Raw genomic sequence first — 21,838 nt, forward strand, 5'->3', positions numbered from 1 at the left:
GCTTCCCATGCAACCTGATGGAGCTTGAGAGGTGCTGCAAAGAGGAATGGGCGAAACTGGCCAAGGATAGGTGTGCCAAGCTTGTGGCATCATATTCAAAAAGACTTGAGGCTGTAATTGCTGCCAGAGGTGCATCGACAAAGTATTGAGCAAAGGCTGTGAATACTTATGTACATGTGATTTCTCAGTTTTTTATTTTTAATAAATTTGTAAAAACCTCAAGTAAACTTTTTTCACGTTGTCATTATGGGGTATTGTGTGTAGAATTCTGATGAAAAAAATTAACTTAATCCATTTTGGAATAAGGCTGTAACATAACAAAATGTGGAAAAAGTGATGCGCTGTGAATACTTTCCGGATGCACTGTATATAGAGTAGATATTAATCAACTTTTACTCATGGTACTTGGGAGTAAATAGATTGAAATTTCCTTGAAGTTCATCTTTTTAATCTTTATTTTTATCATAAATTCAGGAAAAAAAACACCATAGTGAAGTTAAGTTTTACCATACATCCAGGAAGTGCCATAACAGCATCATCTGATCCTCATCCACAATTGAATATATTTGTTTTGCACTGTCCACAGATGGATATTGTTTTTGATTAAATACTGTTCACCAAATTTACATTGTCCATTGTAGCCTTTTATCCACAAAGTGGATATTGTTTAGATAATATTGCAATTAGATGTGTTGTCTGCAAGTGGATATTGTTCCTAATTGGATGTTGTGTGCATTGGGATATGATATTGAGCATATGTGCCTGTACTTCCTCTTCACACCTCAAGTCACTATCAAGTCAGTATGTTTCAAATCAGTACAAGTAGGGAAACGAATAAGATAATTGTAAAGTGAAGTTTATGCTGGGTGGTGGTTGTTCATAGGTTGTCATCTATATGTTTTAGTTTGACAAAGTAATCCTCTGTCTGAAATACTTTGAGGTGTGCTGTAGGTGAATACCGTCATTTAGGTAGTATGTCTACCCACCAGAAAAACAACCTAAAAGCACAGATTTTTTTTCAACAACAAAAATTTTATTATGTGTAACAGAAACATGTAAATACCAGAACGTCAACATAATCAGAGTAAAAGAGGTATGTCCAATGCTATACTGGTGTAGATTTTGTATATGTGCCTCATGGGATATGTTTGGAAACAGTCACCAACAAACATAGGCAATGTTTGAGCAGATGTCAAAAGATATTTTTTTTTGTAATAATTAAGATTTACCCAGAGCTTGGATTGTACAGCATGTAGAACCTGATACTGAATCATGTGATGTACTGAATCCATGACAGCCTTCCATTGTAACCCCTGAGACTTTAGTCAATACTTCTGTATGTCACAATCAGGAACCTTCTGCATATTTTTCATGATTACCTGATACACTTCTCGCAGATTTGTACAGTTTCTATACTGGGTGATTGGCTTCATCGTAGTTATTATTATTAGTAAAATGTAGGTATTTCATAAAGAGTGAAAAACGGCCCTCACATCTTTCATGAAATGGGTATCTGTAACAACCAGTTTGTGGACTGGTACCACTTCTGCACTGGTTTACCCACTATACCCTGTAGTATCTAAAGATTGAAAAACAACCACATGTTGTCTACACTGACAGGCTGCCAACAACTCTGACAAGTATATTGTTTACTGTGACTTTCCTGGCCCTGATCAGCATAGCAGTTCAATTCAAAAACTGTTTTTTCCACTGGACTATCAACAACAAAGAGCTGTAAATAGCCAAGATAATTGTGGTCAACAGAGGTCTTTAGAATGCAGTTACCCCTAAATAGGCAATGAGGAGATGCAGAATTGTCAGCAATATTATAAAGCCAACACCAGACACAAACATCATTAAAACAGGTGTCAGTTTCATTGTCTGTGTCAACATCTGATGACCAATCCGCATTGTTATTACTATCACTTGATTCAAGCAATGGTTAAGTTTACCTGTAATTTTATTTTAAAACTGGCATTACGGCTTTGCCATTGTATTTTCAGTTGAAGGCTCCGCCTACACTGAATATTGATGAATTAGTATACAGTTATCATAAAATGGTGAATGTATAGAAGTATTCATGATTTCTTGAACCATGATGTTATTTAATCCACTAGATGAAAGTAGAATAATGTCCTGAGAGTTTTTTGGATTTAATACTGCAATGGTCTGACTCAGGCATAACCATATTTATATAGAATTCTGACCCAGAGTCATGCAACAAGAAGGTTAAGCAATTATTTATTTTATGAAATATTGTCCGTACCTGGATATTTGATTGGAAGTATGTCTACAGATTAATATTGTTCTAGAGGAAATGTTTTGTTTAGATGTTTCTTAATGTAATATTGTCTGCAGGTGGATTCTGTTTTGAATGTGATATGGTCCACAAATTATTTTTTTTTGTGATGGAATATTATCCATAAGTAGGTTTTCTTGTTGACAAAATATTGTCTAAAAAAAGGATATTGCAGTTAGGAAAATTTTATGACTGAATGTTGTGCTTTAGGCAACATTGACTGCAATTATTTCCTATAATCTTATCATTCAGTGGTGAATATTGATGTGAGAGATGATGCTCAAAAACTACATTCTCTCTGGAATGATGAAAATGTGTGGGGATGCTGTATGTCAGAACCACTATATCCACTGGAAAATCATGAGTGGTTTTCAAACCTTCACTTATATCAGTATCTGAAGATTAATCATATTAGTCGTCTGTGCACTTTGGCTTTTGTATAAAATGTCTTGAGTACATAGGGTTCAGTAAGCATGTATGGCATTTAATTTTTTTTTTCACACCTTGACTGGCTTCTCTTTTTCTGCCCTTAAGAAATATGGGGACAGCTGTTTCTATTCACAGCTTGGGTGAGCTCCTTGAGTCTATTTATGCCATCACTATGGTTACCAGTACCATCCACCTCCAGCAGATTTCTTTGGTATGCATTTGTGAATGTATTTAATCTTAGGGACATTCTGCTTGGTCTTATGTGCTGTATTTCCTGTGGAGTGAAAAAGTGAAAAAAAAATCCTCTGAGAGTGTTTTCCTAGTACATAATTATGCAAGGGCAGTTCTTTTATTTTGTGCATTGTGTAGCATATAGATTTGTCACTGCTGAATAACCACATGACAGTCACTGAATGTCATGTTTCCTGCTGCCAGCCATAGTTTTGTTGAAGTTTACCACTGGATGTTATTTCCAGGAGTGAATGTACAATGCGCATCAAACAATTGCTGGAGTGGGAGGGCTCTGGGGCACTGGGCAGCTGTTGTCAGCCAAACGTAGGAGAGTGTTTTATTGCCGCCTTCATTTGACTTGTTCGTGAGAGAAGCATTTTAGACATGCCAAAGATTTTGTGTTTAAGCAATTGTACAAATAGTTGCCTGATGCATCTTAAACCAGTAAGGCAGCCGATATTTCTATTCTGGGTTAGTTACTGTAGCGACAAATTATGAGGAGTGGCATTTGACCTGCTGTGACCTCACAGGGATGATGGTTTTTGCAGCTGAGCAGCAGTTGGCGCTCAGAATTTTCTAAAACGCTGAACCTTAAATAAGGGTTTGTTGATGTGACAGGACATGTGTTAGCAGTCTGTCATCATCTGTTTAGTTTATTGGTACATACCTTGGCTTCTGTTGGCACTAAATTTGGTTGTAAATATTCATGTTGGGGTAGTGAATGGATTTTCATTAAAAAGAGATTTAGACTGAAGTATTTCTCTGCCAATTTAATACTTAACTTATTTAAGAGCTCTAAATACATGCCAGTGATCTCTGGATTTTTTTTTGTCCTTTAAAAAATGCCTAGTGTACAGGCCTTAGGTAGAAATGAATTCATGTTGACACAAATGGTTTCAATGGGATACTTTCATAGGGAGTTTAACAGTGTCAGAAAAATTGTCAAATGATTCACTCAGATTTATCCCTTTACGCAAAATATAATTCATTTCAGCTGAAACATTACTAGTGAGAGCTCTGAAAACTTTAAAATTATTAGCATATCTAGAAGCATTTTGTAAATGCTTATCAATTATGGAATTCTTTTGTAATTCACATATTAATATAAAATAAAAGAAATATACATTATATAGTGTGATAACACACTAAAGGAGAATTATTGCAAAAATCAGATAAATTCTATTTATTCTTTTAAAACAAACTTCCATCTCTTAATCCAAAACATTAAATGTGTAATAATAATGTATTACTTGAAATCCAACAATTTAACCTATTTTGATGTAAGATAAGGAGAAATATGAAAAAAATACACATTATCTTCAAATATCTACATAAAATAGAGAAATAACAAAGGTAGGCAACATAACCAGAACAAAATAACACTTTGGTGAACAGCGTTACCCAGTGCCTGAGATGTTTAACATTGTGTGGCCCCACAAGTCAATTAGCCTGTGATCCATTTATACAGAAATCAATGAAAAAACAAAAACGTATCCTGATCTTGGGTAATGGCCTCTGCAAATAACAAGTGAAGTTTACTCTGTGCAGACCTCAATATACGAGAACTAGGCTCCTTGTCATATTTGGAAAATGGCTACCGTATATTTCCTGTTACCTATGTCCCTTTGAGTAGTCAATAACTTGTTTAGAAAACCCAAGGAGGACTTTTGCTCAGGTGTGCAGGAAAAAATTAATAATAATTATATCATACTATTTCTGTTTTTAAAATGTGCAGCATCATATAATGTGGGTTTGAACATATTCAGTGTTCAAATCCATTTTCCTTCCAAGTTCACAAACTTGTTGAATTACATTTTGGTTTTATTTATTTATTTATTTATTTACTATCATTTCCTGGTGTCACTTATGCATATTTTGGGAAAATTCTGTACTCCTTCTGTTGGCCAAATTTGTACTGCAGGTTCTATTTAAGTTCTTAGATAGGGAAAAAGGAATTAGGGGAGGAGAACCTCCTTTCTTCTTTTGGAGCACCTGCATTGGTGACAATATTTCAAATAAAAGTATGATGACCACCCAATAAGTGTACAGCTAGACTACCAGCAGAGTTTACTAATACTGGATCACCTCATGAATTCAATCCCAAGTCCAATGCTTAACACAATATTACCCCTGGCGTTTCCTTATATCAAGGCAAATGTCATGGGTTTCCTTTTTCTGAAATAAAGGTACCTTAGAAGGCATGAACCTCATCTTGTCTCCAGCCCTACCTAATGCATTGATTGATCTTTCTGAAAGGTTATGCAAAGAAATAATGTTATGACAAGTTGTTGGATTGTGCACGTGAATTCAAAGTTGTTAAATTATTGAAAACATTTTGGCTGTAAAGTTAATTGCCTCTATTATTAAAACTGAACTTTTTATATGTTAACAGAATTAATCATTAAATTGGAACTTGTACAACTTAAAATAAAGTCGGAACAGTAGTCATTTTAACTTTTTTACATTTAGAACTCACTAGCCACATTATTGAATATGTATTGTTATATTTGATATTTATGGGTGATCTCAGCAATATTGAGCATAGTTTAGGGCATAGTTTAGGGCATCATTTGTAAAATGATTCTGAATGTTGGCAGCTTGTATGTCAGTCTAAAATTATACATTTTTATTATTTAAGGATCCTCCTATGGCTGTAACACTTGGTCTGAGGATGGAGGAAATGATATTCAACTTGGCAGATACACATTTATTTTTTAATGATTTAGAGGTAAGTTTACTTATTTCACTTAAATACGAGGGGTGTACAAATATAAACAGGAATTTATGAGCTACACTTTCTTTATTGAATACAATGAAATGGCTTACACACTGTTTTTCTATGTAGTCTCCTGCCACTTGTTCCAGTGCTCAGGAAGCTTCTCTTGACTGCATGTTGACCCATTCTTGCACAGCCTCAATAACCTCCTCATTTAACTTGAGTTTCTTCCCTCCTAAAAATTCCTTAAGTTGACCGACGAGATGATAGTGCCTCTCTAAATGACTTGCACCAATCTTATAGTCTAAACTGAGAGGGACACTCGTCCCCAAAATGATTTTAAGTCTCAGATAAATCTGAGATGGAATGACTCCTTTATTTGTCAAAAATTTTATAATAATTTGCTACGCAACACTACTGTGTACCTCTTGCTCTGACATGTTGATTACAATTGACAGGAAGGGGGGAAAGAGCAGATAGCAAGACTGACGACAAGTTCAAACATGTATGTGTTTGTCCAATGAGTCATGTCTACCTTACACTCTTTATAAGAACAGAGCATGAAAATTCTTGTTTGTAATTGAACGCCCCTTGTAATATGAATTAGGAGCCAAAAAATAATTTAATTCATTTTCTTTACTTGCTTGTGCTTTATTTGCTGCCTTTAATGTATTACAGGAGACACCTTACTGGAGCATTACCAAATAGTAATTATTATATTTATGTTATCTTTGTCAAATTGATGATATAGTTTGATCTTTATCAGTTGCATTAGTAATATTGTTAGCAAGATTAGTTACTGCAAAATACTTCTCTTTTGTAGGATTTTTTTAAATGTTTCCATTTTCCAGAAATTGAAATCCTTACGTCTCTGTGTCTTTTTCTTTTTTTAACCTGCTTTTTGCATTACAGAATAGGTTGGGCCCTATCCCAGAAACATTTGGTAAGAAACTAGACCCTGGACTGGATGCCAGCCTATCTTGGGGAAACTCCCTAACATACCCACATTTACTTATACAGAGAAATTTTTAAATTGTTTTTTCATCTAACATGATTATGATATGAAGAAAAATATAATTTTAATCCTTTACTTTAACAGTTTCTTGGTTGTAGATTATTCTATGAGTACTGGTTCCTGTTTATTCCAATCATCAAATCAGCACACATTGAATCTTTGTTGTTTTAAAGAGAAGTTCTTGTTTGCTTGGAATTGTTGCATAGTGTTTAAGGTGCAACACTATAAACAATAGATTTCCTTTTATATGTTCATTTTGATGAATAGTAAGTAAGTTGTAAGTCTCATAGTATGCTTTAAAGTAATATGAATAAGTTACATTCAAAATTTGACTTGAGTTAGAAAAAACAAAATGCATCTTATATACTTACAGTTGATATTGTAATGCTTCCAATTTAGGTATTACTCCTTTCTAACCAGAGTTAAAAATTCAACCATCTATAGCACACTTTGAGAGAGCTCAAAATATTCAAAAACCCTAGAAAGAACAGAGAGGGCTTATCTCTTAAGTTGATATTAGGTTAGGCTTCTCTTTCTATCCTCTAAATACAGAACTACAGCTCTCCACACCTCACTTCACCATGTCTGTCTCTGTATTTATCTGTCTGACAATAGTTTGCCAGATGCAAGGCACCATCAAGGTTTCACAGAGCAGAGAAACATCCAGGGAACAGACAGACAGAGAGTAACTATACCTTGAAGTGTAGGAAGTCAGGGGCAGCTACTGTATGATCTACTAAAGTGCCACTGTGCAGGGTAACCAGTCTGTAAGAGAGAGAGGCATCTTGAATGGAAACATAATGGTCCCCTGGGACATTAAATCACAGGTGACCCAAGAGGTGCCAATGACAAATTCTCGATTTAAGACAGAGTGAGATTATTTAGGGCTGGCAAGAGGTGAACAAATGGCAACTCAAAAGCTGAGACCAACTTACTCATTCATGGACAAAGTCAGGGAGGAATGGTGGGGGGACAGTATCCTACTGTCTCAAACATTAGGTGGCAGAATATGGTCCCAGGTGTAGTTTTTGGGAGTAGGCAGCTGACAACCTGCATCAGAAACCTGGCCTTTTAAGGATTACTGAGAATGTAGGAACATAGTTGGTCACTAGGGAGAGTTCTCTTAAACGGTGTCCTTAGAGCAAAATAAGGACTACCTTTGAGTAGAGCAGGAAGTAGTGCATGTCTTGGGAGGAAGTAAACACAGTTCACCTGAAAGAGATAGATTGAGGTGGGAAACAAAGTGCTTGATGGCACGTGGTAATGAAGAAAGTCACCTGACCTTACAAAAAGGCTTTGAGACATGTCTCTATGTGCATGGAGAGATAGTACAATTTTTAATTGTTTGTGTTGGTTGTTTTCCTCCATGTCTTTTATTTTTTAACACTTGACATTATTCTTGGAAGAGGACATTTTATATGAATTTTGTGACTCACTTCCATGTGCCTGTCAATGTTACACAGTCTCCATTTGCCTCTATATTCTTCTTTTTGTTCTGCTTTCTGTGAGCATGTAACAAGTATGCATTTGAAAATAAACTCTTGAACAGATAATAGTGCTAAAAGAAAGTTTGTTTAGTTACATTATAGGAGAGCTTGGTTTCCCTTCCACACATGGGGCAAAGCTGGGTGAACTTTTATATATAAGAGGTATCATGTGCAGTGTATCATGTATTACATTTATCATGTTAATTTTAATGTTAAGTGTATCATGTTAATAGACCTGCGGTGGGTTGGCACCCTGCCCAGGATTGGTTCCTGCCTTGTGCCCTGTGTTGGCTGGGATTGGCTCCAGCGGACCCCCGTAACCCTGTATTCGGATTCAGCGGGTTAGAAAATGGATGGATGGATGTTAATAGACTGTACATGCATCCACAGGAAGCCAGGAACATTACAGATTTTTAATCAGTGTTCAAGATTATATTTCATAGTAGGAACTTATATTGGGCCAATAATAATATTTTGATGTTGAATAATATTTTGGCTAAGCTGGTACACGCAGAAATTTTTTGGACTTCATGAGTCCAAATGTGAAGAACAATAAAATTAGCAAAATACCTTACACAGCATGAAACATTCATTATTGAATTTAAATATATTAATTAAGAAAAGAGGCAGCAGAATAAAAATAGGAGTGGTGACCCAAATATTCCTGGAATCTGTCAATAGCACAGAAGTAGGGTGTAGTTATTGCTACTATGTATCATTTGTCTACAAACTTGTAAATCAGTGTGCCAAATGGCATCATGCTGATTTGATTGAATGTCTATTTCTGAAAGTTATTCTACAATTGTGCACTTGTCTTTGGTGATTTTTTTCTCCAAGCTGAAAGAAGCAAGATCATATCAAACATTAAGACAATGGTGACCACATTTTTTGACATTGAGGTACTTGTTAATAAAGAGTTCCCCTTTGAACAGATTGTTAATCAGCAACAATGCACTGAATTGCTGAGGCCTTTGTGGCAAACCATTGGGTAAAAAAATGTCCAAAGCAGTGGTGTACGCAAACGTACGCAAAGTGGTGCACTATGACTGCACATCTGCACACATGGATGCACCATGACATTGCACCTTCACACACACCACATTATCAATCAAAAATTGAAAACAAAGAAGCTAATAAACAAACATAACTGATGCAAAATTAACTTATCAGCCAAAATCCAAATTTTAAAATACTAAATACAAGAAACTATTTCTAAGCAACAGCAACTCAAAGGAATAAAAGCAGACTACTCCCATCAAAAAAGCAATAAATTGAGCTAAAAAAACAGTTGAAAGAAGTAATGCCACAGCAAAGCAGCTGTGGTGGCACAAGATTTCAGTAACTTCACTAAAGTAAACAAGGATCACAAAGGGGATTGAAGATAAATTAAAAATATAATACAAAAGTAAAAAAAGAACAAGTGAGGAAGTGGGGAGTAACTAAGTCAGCAAGAAATGAAGCGGAACTGCAGCAATAAGAACAGATCATTGCTGTGTTTGAAAGTTGCCCTTAGGACATCAATATTACAATAACTGAGCAAAATTGCAAAGCAGTAACCATCAAGCTAAAGCTTATGGTGAATGTAGATAAAGTTGTAGCATAGGCCCAAATTTTCTGATTCTATAGCATATGTTGCAGATGAATATGATCTTATTCCTGCCTGTTAATATGCCTAGTATCTCAGTAAGTCATAAGAAGAACAAAGAATCACACAAGCAAACATAAGCACACTGGGAAACTTCATAAAATTCAGTCAAAATAACATTATGGCAGTGATCTATAGTATGGTAGAAAATAAATGAATATGCAAAGAAAATGTAAGTTCAATACCAAAAGAGACCTAAATCTGTCTAAACGTGGGAAAACAGCAATATTACTTGCCACCAGCTCTACAAGCATTTGGATTACTTGGCATATCCACGTATATAGTTATACACTATTCCATGTGAACAGGCAGCTCAAAACTCAATATAAATACTGTAAGGTACAGTATAATCTGTCACAATATTTCTATTATTTTGCATGCTGTGAGCAGATATTAATATTGGCTGCATTTTCTACTTACACCATACAGTCAAAAAACAAATTTTAGATGGTTTTAGGATGAAGCTTTATGTAAAGAAAGCTGAATGGTTTGCAAGAGGCAATTCACTGAAACCAAGCTCGACTGAGGATAACTTAGGATGCAATAGTTAGAAGGTACTTAACCTACTGCTGCACTAAATCTCACAGTGCAGCTGTGAACAGATTTTCTTTAAATCCCACTAACACAAAACCAGATCATCTTAAATGAAAAGTTTTGCTTGTTTTCATTGAAAATGAAGGGTTCATTTTAATACAGTCACTGGAAAAACTACAGAGTTAAAGAGAGAGTAATCTGATCCACAGAGAAAGCCAGGACAATTGTGGGAACCCTGTGACACTCCAGCTGCCTATCAAAGCACATCAGGTTTCTGTTTTTGATGTTCTGGAATACACACTACTGTGCTTTCTTTACTTGCTGTGCAGTGGCTTGTGAAGGGCTAGCAATCACTTTTTTATGCTGCAAACAATTCACTAACGTCAGTGGTTAAATAAAGGAAAAAAGCCCATCACAACTGATCACAGATATTCAAAACATAACAGAATCCATCATTAGTTTATGTCCTTTAGAATTATTTTTAATCAGAAATAAACACTTGTAGACAGTCACCTGTTATATATATATATATATATATATATATATATATATATATATATATATATATATATATATATATATATATATATAAATTATTTTTATTCTATACATGCTCTTCTTTCAAATAATCTATATTAAAGTAGTGCAACTTAACAAAATGTTGTTCCTTTACAAATGTAAGCAAGTGTTTGCTGTGCCTTGTGATTTTTAAACATTCACAAGTTACATTTTCAAGCAAAGGATTGGATTTTTTAGTATTAACCTCAAGGTCTGAAAGAAATCATGAAATTATTTGGAACAATATCATTGATCCCAGTATTGCTGTTGTCATCAGGAGAAAAGCAGTCCTTGAAATATGTTATAAAGAGTTGAAAATTAAAAAAAAATCTTTAAATTATTTTAGAGTTCAGTAAACACCACTTCTTATTCTCCTTAAGTGTCTATATCTTGAGGCAATTTGTCTTTATTTCTACGCACATGCTGCCCTCTTCTGGTGTAAAAGAGGAATTAACATGAGCACTTTTTTTCCAAGTTATATTATGAATAAGACAATTTATTTGATCTCAAATATTTAATCTATATTTTGCTACTTTTATAGGAATGTGATGCTTACTGTTATGTGCAGTTGTTATTTGAAATGAATAGCCAATCATGATGGTAGAGCGGAGATATTATTTTTTTAGTTATGAAGTCTTGTGTATGTGTATGTTTGCAGTTTATACACAATACCAGTAATGTAACCAATACAAAATGGATGCAGATCATTCTGACCAGTGACCACAGGATACCCTATTAACTGGAACCTGCAATTTGTATTGATTTCTCATGTTTACAGAGGCATAGCATGGTTCTATGATTAAGCTTTTTTTTCAAGATATATTATGAATAAGTCAATCTATTTGAGCTCAGTCATGTGATCTGCATTTTGTTACTTTTATAGGAATGTGATCAAGTTCACATAGATGATGTCTCTTCGGATGATAATGGACAAGATTTAAGGTAGGATGGCTCTTTGACAGAATCTTTCTATCCCTTAATTTCACAAATATCAATATATGAATATGCTGGTAATGGTTATCATGCAGCATCACATGTTTAGTCTCCATGTCCACCAACATAAGAATTTTACAGAATTTCAGTCTTTGGTAAGAACCATTTTATTGAATACCCTGTCCGTTCATTTTATGACATGTGCAACATAATCACAGTTTAAGAAACTGCAATAAATAGTTAGGTGTGATTAATTTCAAAACTGACTTCTACTGAGATACAAATTTAATTGAACTTGGAGTATGATTAGGATGGCCATCTGGCCTCTTATCCTAAGAAGGTTACACATATTCATACTTCTTCACTTAAACACTGCACTAATTAACAGACCAGCTTTGGCATTTGCTCCATGGGCTCCCCTGTTGCCCAGAGATATCTCATTTTCTTATTACTGAGAACTCCTCCATTGTAATACTCAAGCATCAGGTGGACAATAGTTACATAATTAATTGAGGGCCCAGATGTCTATCCATGCAACTCGATACTTGTATTTCTTTTAGGTAAAGACTTTTTTTAGCCAGAATAGAAGAATCCAACAAATAAAGTAAAACTTTAGTTAGCCAATAAAAAGCGTCATTATGCTTGACTTCTCATTTAATCCATAATGGCTACAACTGTAACACACACTACTACTACACAATACAAGTAATATAGCCAATAGAAAATGTATGCAAATCATTCAGACCAGTGACCATCAGGTGGCATGTTAGCGGGAAACCCCAATTTGTTTTGATTTCACTATAAAGGAGTACTAAAGATGATGTTTTTATTTCAATTCTACCTGTTTTTGAAATTATCTTTTCTAATGTTGCCTGTACAAATTAATTATATTTTGATAGTGTTATGTCTTTGCATAGATTGTGAGGCAAAAAGCAAGATGGCAGTCAATGTACAGGTTGGAATTACTCACCACTAGCTGCTTTTGCACACAAATGCAAGAATATTCAATATAAAGTAGTTAAAGTACATTGAATGAGAACACAATAAGAACTGTAGCACATTACTATCTATACAACTAATTCAATCACAGTTGGCTATTGTTTTTATTAAATCATGCCAGAAACAAGTCCTTCCTGCACCCTTGATAGGTTTACACACATGCTCTCATTCGGAGTGCCATTAGCCTTGCTGATTCTCACACTTATGACATCTCTAGTAGTGTTGAACTTCACTCATTCTGGTGTATTATTCAATGGTAATAAAAACAATCAACAACAGGCTGCAAGGCTTGAAATTGTTGCAACATTAAGTATCTGAAACATGATATTTTTTAATTTTACTTCATTAATAATAACAACAGTGCATTTTATTAGTTTATTATTTTCATTGTGTATAAGACATCCACAGTACTCAATATAAAATAAAACAGAAATGACCTGAGATAAGATTCTTTCTGTTATTTTCTCTGCTTAACATAACAAACTGTTGTTATAAACAGGAGAAAAATAATAATGATGATCTTGTGTTAACATTAAAGTACGCCTTTTATTATTATTATTATTGACAGTACTTACAGTTTTGCAACAGATGGCTTCCATGCAGCTGCAACCAGCGCAAACCTCTGTCTGGCCACAGGTGTGAGAGGAGGGGTCGATTGGATGAGGAAGCTGGCTTTTCGGTATCGCAGAGTAAAAGAGTTGTATAACACATACAAAAACAATGTTGGAGGTAAGCAGAATTTTGGCACAATTAGGTTAAATCATGACCTTAAGCAGGTAAAGGCAATCAATGAATAGACATATACTCAGTTCTAGTACTTTGTGAGGGTACATGGGAATTATGGATATTAGTGATGGACAGAGTTGGATCGTTCCCAGAGAAAACTGGAAAGAAGTGTATTTTATGTTTTGATATCTTTTAGTTCAAAATAATACATTTTCACAGAGTAGGCAAACATTGTTTGCACTTTTTTCGATACTCTGCAAAGAAGGTATCACAGTGTTATAGTCATAGCATGTTTGAGCATAGCCAGTATTTGGATAGGAGACTATGGGGTGTTGCTGGAAGAGGTGTTGGTAAGGCCAGCAGAGGGCACTTACACTGTTGTTTGTGTTTGGATCCCAATACCCCTGTCCTAACTCTCTATGGTCATTAAAGATCCATGGGCATGCTTCATAAAGAGTAGGGTGTATCCCAATGACCTGGCTAAATTACTCACCACGGCCTAATCATTGTGGCACCCTAATCCTCCCCAGTTTCTAATAGGTTATCTGTTTTTCACTCCTTCACCACCTAACAGCTAATGTGTGGTGAGCGTACTGGTGCAAATTGTCACCTGTTGCATTGTCCAGGTAGGTGCTGCACATTAGTGGTGGCTGAAGTGGCTCCCCTCTAAACGTAAAGAATTATTATTATTATTATTATACTGGTGCTACCTCTTTCTTTTCCATGTTTATGTAAGTTTTCTTTGGGTACACTGCTTTCCTCTCAAAAGCTCACACATAAGTTTATTACCAACTTTAAGCTGTCTTGGTGTGAGTAAGTATAGATGTGTGTGAGTTGGCATCTGAAGCCAGATGTGGGAAGTAGATAGATGAACTGTAAATCTGGTGTTTCTTTTTGTAAATAAACTCCCACTGTGACAGCAGTGGATGCTGGCAGTGCTGAGATTTTATGCATCTAACATGGCTTCTTCTTAGGCTAGGTCTTCACAAGCCACTCAGTGGGAAACACAAAGTCAAACAGATCATTCATCAGCTATTGGTTATTTCAGACCTGTCTTTTCTTGCAGCCTGTTTCAACAGTTGAAGATCATACTTTTTATTTTTTGTTTTGAATATATTTACAGTAAAATTAATTAAAACAATTGTTTCAACATATTTTTGAGTGAGTGGTTTGGTTTATTTAAATATATACCATGCTCCTTTCATCTCTTTTGGCTTTTGTTTGGTATAAAGAAAGTAGGAAGAAAAAGAGTATATCTCGTTGTGTGATTTAAATTTTCTTGGTGTGTTTTTAAAATGCATAAATGATTTTGATATATTTTTATTTAATTTAACCAAACCCAGGTGTTAGGTTTACATTTTAATGATTAGATAATTGAGAAAATGTTTTCTTTTCTTCAGTTGGCATTTTATTTGCAAAGAATTAAATGACTGAGATTTAAGAGTGTACATTTTTACAACTTAAATACAATGTATTCAAAGATGGCTTTGCTCTGATGACCAATGTTATGACCGTTGCTCTCTGAAATTTATCCATACCTTTCTACTGTATACTCATGCATCATTCTAAAGAAGCCCTTATATCAGTGGTTCACTCCCAAATCCTTATTTGCATTTACATGGGTGTATGCAGAAGAGGCATGGAATCTTTGGACAGGTCAGATGTGAACTACAGTAGAGCAAAATAAAAGTAATTCCTTAAGATGCCAGGTCTCTCAGCATTCTGCATTTTATGCATACTCATCTTACAGATTAAACAGGGTCTCCCATCTGGGGCCCCAATTCTTTTTTAGACTTTTCTGTCCTTCCTTTAGCCTTCTCAGGGAGTGGGTGGAGCCAGAGGACTAAGCAGAAGTGACACAATTCATGTGCTGTTCCATTCTGGAGTGGAGGAAAATAGATACTGAGTGATTAACATTTCTACTTCTATACTATTTCCCAGGTGCATCTGTAAAACAGTCCCATTAAGAAACACTGCATGTTTTTTAGGTGTATGTGTATATACTGTATATACAATACACAGAGGTAGGTAGGTTCAGAGCATATATCTATTTGGTCATGTAAAATTAAATTGAAGAAAAATACTCCATCTCTGCATGCTCCCTCTGTCAACAAAATTACTTTTTTGAAGAATATTCAAGTACATATTATGCTGTGCAGTTCCTTTTAGAAAGCAAAATATATAAGCTAGAAAAACCTTATGTTTTATCACTTTGTTCAAATAAAAATATTCAGTATGACCTAATGGTTCTTTTCATCTTTAAACACTGATTATTTTTATTTCAATAGTGTCACTATCTTGAGAGTTCTTATTTTCCATGTATAGAGTGTTATAAAGGTGATGGTTGAAACAAAAACTCTGAGAAATGAGTAATCAAGTGTTATGAGAGTAAAGACACTTAAAACAATATATTGAAATCAATCTTCCATCTGTTTATCTGCTTGTATAGTGCCTCTATCGCCTTTCTGTATCAGTGGTATTTATTTATGTTATTATAGTGCTTTTCAGTTAATTCACATTCCCAGCACAGTCTTAAATGGTCTTACTGAAGGCTAGCTTATCTCAAGAGTAGTCCCTGGGTTTTATTTTAGTTTCCAAATCAGTTTTAGGAGGCTTTTAGCCTAAAAAGATGTCAACTTTTGTTGCAATTTTTCATTTTAAGAGACATAACGAAAAGGGAAATAAAATGATAAAACATCAAAGCATTATTGTTGTACATCCAGAGAGCTTAAAAAGGGTTTTTCTTCCACATTCACTGGCTTGAATACATGACACAGAGATTAAAAGTGTTAAATGTTAATATTCGTTTACTGTAACTTTACACTCACTATACATGCTTTTCTGAATCAACTATTGCTTGCTTGTCTTTCACATGCTTTTGAAGATTACTGCCTGTTCCAAGGGTTGTACAAAAGACAAACAGTTTAACATCGAACAAGGAACAGAGTTGGACTGAAAAAAAATGTTAATATTAAGGATAATTCTGTAATGCAGCTCTAATAATTAAATGCTACTAACATTAATATAATAGCCTGGTAAAACTGAACATTGAGCTTAAATCAGCTAAATGTATTAAAAGAACATTAAATTGAAAAAAAAAATCATATTCTCACATAAACAGACAAATCTTTATGTTTTCAATCATTATTTTAAGGTCTTCTTGGGCCTGCCAAAAGAGATGCATGGCTGCAACTCAGAGCTGAAGTTGAGGCGTTAACAGATTCCTGGCTCACCAATGCACTTAAATCTCTGTCAATCATCAGTTCCAGGTAAGTCAACTCTTCTCTTTGCCATTTTAAAAAGATGTACTTAACACATTAACACATAAAATTCTCTAATCTGCTCAGTCCAATTCAGGATCTTATGCAGCCAGATGCTATCCAACTAGAATCAGATACAAAGCTGGAATCAGCCTTGGAAGACGCACCAGTTGATTGCAGGGCCTATTTGTGCACACACACACACATCCACTTTCGCTCTAACACCAGGTCAACCTTAGAATCAACAGTTAATCAAGGAGGGTCAAGTGTGAAGAAAACATGAATAAAGTGAAATATTCCACAAAGATAAAGGGAGAATTTACAGACTCCACACAGCCTTTTATTGGGCACTGGATTCAAACCCAGCAGACCTAAGCACTGCACTACCATGCTGACCTGGTAGAATTGTTTCCATATCTTGTATGTTGTTTGTGTATATAGGTGAAGTGACTTGCTCAGGCTCACACAGTATGCAGACATAATTTACAACCCGAGTGGCATAGTGGCACAGTGATTACTTATGCTATATGACAGCCCCCAGGATCAGAGTTGAGGTCTCATCTCTTTTTGAAGAATGCTCATTTCTCTATATGTGCAGTGTTCCAGTACTCCATTTCCATTCCACAGCCTTAAAACATGTTTCTTAGATTAATCTGACTTTAAATTGGTCCAGAGTGACAGAGTGAGCCTTGCGGTAGACTGGTGTCCTGGTTTCTGTCTTGCTTTGATGTTGTCAGGATAGGTTGTGATACCTCTTGACCCTGTAATTGAAAATGGATGGATAATTTGTTGCTGGTTTAATAGTGAACTATCCTAACATTTTCAGCATATGTGACCAACTTGGAATTCAGTCTGTTAATTACTTCTTTCAGATGGATGCTCTGAAGGTTTCAATGGAATTTTTAATGATGTTCTCTGCTTTTCTTTCAGAAGTAACTGTGTCAATGTATTGGTTACGACAACACAACTCATACCAGCACTTGCAAAAGTTCTTTTATATAGTCTAGGAGGAGTATTTCCCATTGAAAATATTTATAGTGCAACAAAAATAGGTAAGAATGAGACTAAGGGAAGTTTATCATTAACATAATGTGCGTTACTATGTTCATTATTGTTATTGTTTTGGTGCAGGCTGAATTTCAAAGTGCATTATGACATGCTCAGTAGATACTGCTCCAAAGAATTGTGCTAGAATGGAACTTTTTTAATGGACTTTATTATAACCATAATCCATTTTTCATGTCATGGTGCAATAGACTTAATAATATCAATATGTTTAACATGTTAATTTTAGTAATTTCAAATTATTGGTTAAGTGACAAATTAAATGTTTCTCTTTTTATATTATTGGCAGGGCTTGGATCACATTACTGAAATGATTAGGTTCTTGGCCCAGCTATAATTCAGCTGGGCCTGCTTAGCCAGTTGTCTGGACATACAGGGAAATGGTAAAATACATGTCTAGCAGTTGTGTATATTGATATATAAAGTAAATATGATTACAGTAAAGTACAATTCACTAGATTATAAGTAGGCGGCTGTTAAGGAAGTGCAGCATAGAATAATGCCATGGATACATCAATATTTTAATCAATAGCATCAAAACAGGATAAACTGGGGAATTAATTCTGTTGATTATATGAAGACAGTTACTGATATTCTTCCCGTTTTCAGCAGCAGATTTTGGGATTACTCCCATTATGTTAATTTGCAGGAACAGGGGTGTTGCCCACTCCTTTAGATAATATTTTGCAAAATAACCATATGATTTTAACAAGCAGTCTTACATTTCTGTTGGAATAACAAGTAAAATATGGATCTATTTGTTTACATGTGTTCTCAAATGTTAACTTATTATTTTTATTAGTGCTGTTGCCTTGCAGCCCCAAAGTCCTGGCTTGAAGTCCTAGCCTGGGCACTGTGTGTATGAAGTTTCATCTGCTCATTATCTCTGTGACTTGAGTTTTCTTCCATTGTTCGCGATTTCCCATCCACATCCTAAACATGAGTGTTTAATAGTTGAAGACTCTAAATTCACCACGTTTTGAGTCAGTGTTGCTATGTGAGTTAGTGCAGTCTTTCATAGAATGATGTCCTTAATGCACTCTTTGATGGAATGGTGTCCTATCCAATGAAGGATCCTACCTTGTACAAGATGATCCTAGGATAGACACTGGCTCAACTGTAACCCTGAACTGGATTGTTTAATTGTGGATTAATAATGCTGTCTGCCTTCCTCAAAGTTTCCATTATGCAACATCAGGTTTGATTAAAAAAAGCAGGCGCATGTTTAATCAAAAATGCATTAAACGTGTTCTAAACATACCTGTCATTTGTCTTGATCTTATGTTTATGTAATAGTAGGTTTTACATCATTACTTTTTTGTGATATATCTAGAAAGTAAATTGTTTGATGTTGTTTGGCAGTGAATTTTGTTTAAAAGGACACAGTTGAATTAAATTGTTCTTACATTTATTAACTACAATGAATTCTCACGTATCTTTATAGCACCGAGATAATTTAATGTGGCATTTAGCCCCATGAATAACATTACCGAAGATAGTTGAACTTTGCTGTTTAAGGCAGCAGTTTACTTTGCAAAAGTTTCATAACACTGCCAGTCTTTCCCAAAAACAAAGTTAATCACAAATTGTTTTCTAATCTAATGATTTGACCAACCCGCAGAATCTATACTAAGTCTCTATATGACATTAGATTCTCTGTATAGTCCATTAGTTGTCAGGTCCACTCATCTTCTTCAGGATAACGGGGAGCCAGAATCTGTCATAGCAGCATACTGTCCCAAATTGATGCTAGTCCTTTGCAGTCAGAATACACTAGGGCAATTTGGAAAGAATGATCCACTTTATAGCACAGTCTCTTTGAACTGAAGACATAACTGGAGTTCCTGGAGAAAAAAACATTAAAAAAAGTGCTACAAGGAAGAAAAATCAGCTCCAGGCATTGTGAGTAAGCAACTGTATGAAAGTACTGCCTGTTGTTGATTTCTTCAATTATTAATACATTTTATAGATTAATTGAGATAATGCATTTACAGAAAAAGTAATATAAGAAATACAGTATTTGATTTGAGTTTTCTGTTGATTAGTATTATTGAGCATACCTCATATGTTTTTATTTTTGACAGTATACATATATAATATGTTGTATATATGTGATTAAAATTTTAAGTTTCAACTAATTTAGATGTTCCAACTTATTTTTGAATAAGCATTCCCTTGCTGCCAAAATGTACACTATTGGCACAACTGGTCAGTAATGTATTGCACACAAATTTGTACAATGATGGCCAATTTTAGAGGAAACAGCTCTCCTTAAAAAAAAGTTCCCCAAATCTTGAACTTTCACTTTTGTTTCATCTATTAATATGTTTTTTTGAAGTTACAGTACTGAGGCACCATGAGCTGTGACATACTGAAATACGTAAGACATAAAGAAAACATGCCTTTCCACCTGTCCTTGGCTTGTTTCATTTTGTCCTCAAACAATAACGGCCAAGAGTCACAGGGCTCTAGACTAACTTTTTGCACTGGTTGCACTGGTGCGCCTAACTTTTTTTCTTAGGTGCACCAGCACAAAAGTTAGGTGCACCAAAATTTTTAACCGCATCACATTTAACGCCACAGTTTTACACATTCACTTTATTTATTTGTTTTTTTTTTTTTTGTTTGGTTTTTTTTTAATCGCTGTCCATATAGGCAATATTGACTTGTAAATGATTAACTAACAATCTGGTCAATATAAAGTTCTTTATTTGAAGGCAAGCACAATTCTACAAGAAAGGTAACTTACTGAAAAAGTGTTGGTGCTTAAAGTGCTTTACTGAGCCGAAATTTAAACTTAAAAAATCTCAAGATAAATTAACTAAAAAGAAAATCTAAATGAAGTGTTTTAAGGGCTTCAAACTGAACATCTCATGGCTCAATGTCTTATGGACTCCATTGCAGTCACATGCCCCTCGGATGGCCAACTCCTGTAGTTTGGCCTTCTTGATCTTTGGCCTTGACTAAACCAGCTGGCCACACTCTCTCTAGCATCAAAATCTTCCAGACTTGGGCATGAGCATGCTCGACCTCAATGTGTCCAATAAGTATATTCACCGGTCTTCCTCTCCGCAAGATACGACCGTACACAATGACGCATTCCTTTGTGGCAATATCTGTGTCTCCGTTGATCAGGAATGCCATGTACTGTTACTGTTCGCAATTTGCACAGACGTCTTTTTCAATGTATTTGCGATGACTCCTATAAATTGGGCGCACGCGACATCATTGCTGTATGTCGGGTTTACGTTCAAGCCATTTTTCTTCATAAGAATTATTTCGGACTTAAATTTAGTGAAGGGAAGTTCTTCTTTTGCAATATTGTAGGCAACGTTAAACTTAATTATCATCTCGGCCTCGTCTGATGATCTGTTTGCTGCCTGCCGCTGAAAGGCAGCGGGGAGAGGGGACACTTGAGCAGTGCATTTATCGCGGCATGTAATGTGTTTTATAGATGCATTGTGCTTTTTCAGCGTTTCAATTCTAAATGTATTAGAACCAGTCACAAATGCACTACTGCCGGCCATGGTCTTCCCACACTCTTTACAGTAAATACAGTGCATTATATTATCGGCTTTACTGAATCTTAGCCAGGGAAACTGGTCAAGCCACTCATTTCGAAATGTATACACTTTACCCCTTTTAATTTCAGTGGGCTCGGACTCGATCGTATGTGGCTCATTATCTAATGCCGTCTCCGGACCAGGGCTTGCTATAACTTGGGAGGTTGATGGCTCCATGTCAGAGCATTGGTTATGATTTTCGGATGGATCAGGCCCTAACTTAACATTCTTAACGAAAAAGCTGTCAATCGTTCTTTTCATCTTCTCTCATAATCCGCGGCTGCATCCACTGTTTACCTGATGGGCTACTCACCTCTCTCTGTCTGACTGCATCACATGCATTTTCAAACGCACACACACGTACAGGAATATCTGGAC

General features: G+C 35.3%; 1 protein-coding gene across 18 annotated transcripts in view; it reads left to right on the forward strand.

The window, feature by feature from the left end:
* The window catches only part of eya4 (EYA transcriptional coactivator and phosphatase 4), a 288,462-nt gene that overhangs the window by 257,834 nt on the left and 8,790 nt on the right, over positions 1-21,838 (forward strand). For all 18 annotated transcript variants that reach the window (XM_039747739.1, XM_039747744.1, XM_039747754.1 and 15 more), the window contains 5 exons: positions 5,598-5,687; positions 11,798-11,856; positions 13,415-13,575; positions 16,727-16,841; positions 17,763-17,884. In XM_039747739.1, the coding sequence (XP_039603673.1) occupies positions 5,598-5,687; positions 11,798-11,856; positions 13,415-13,575; positions 16,727-16,841; positions 17,763-17,884 (547 nt within the window). The remainder of the gene's footprint in view (positions 1-5,597; positions 5,688-11,797; positions 11,857-13,414; positions 13,576-16,726; positions 16,842-17,762; positions 17,885-21,838) is intronic.

Source organism: Polypterus senegalus, chromosome 3 (genome assembly GCF_016835505.1).
Source record: "Polypterus senegalus isolate Bchr_013 chromosome 3, ASM1683550v1, whole genome shotgun sequence".
NCBI classification, from domain to species: domain Eukaryota; kingdom Metazoa; phylum Chordata; class Cladistia; order Polypteriformes; family Polypteridae; genus Polypterus; species Polypterus senegalus.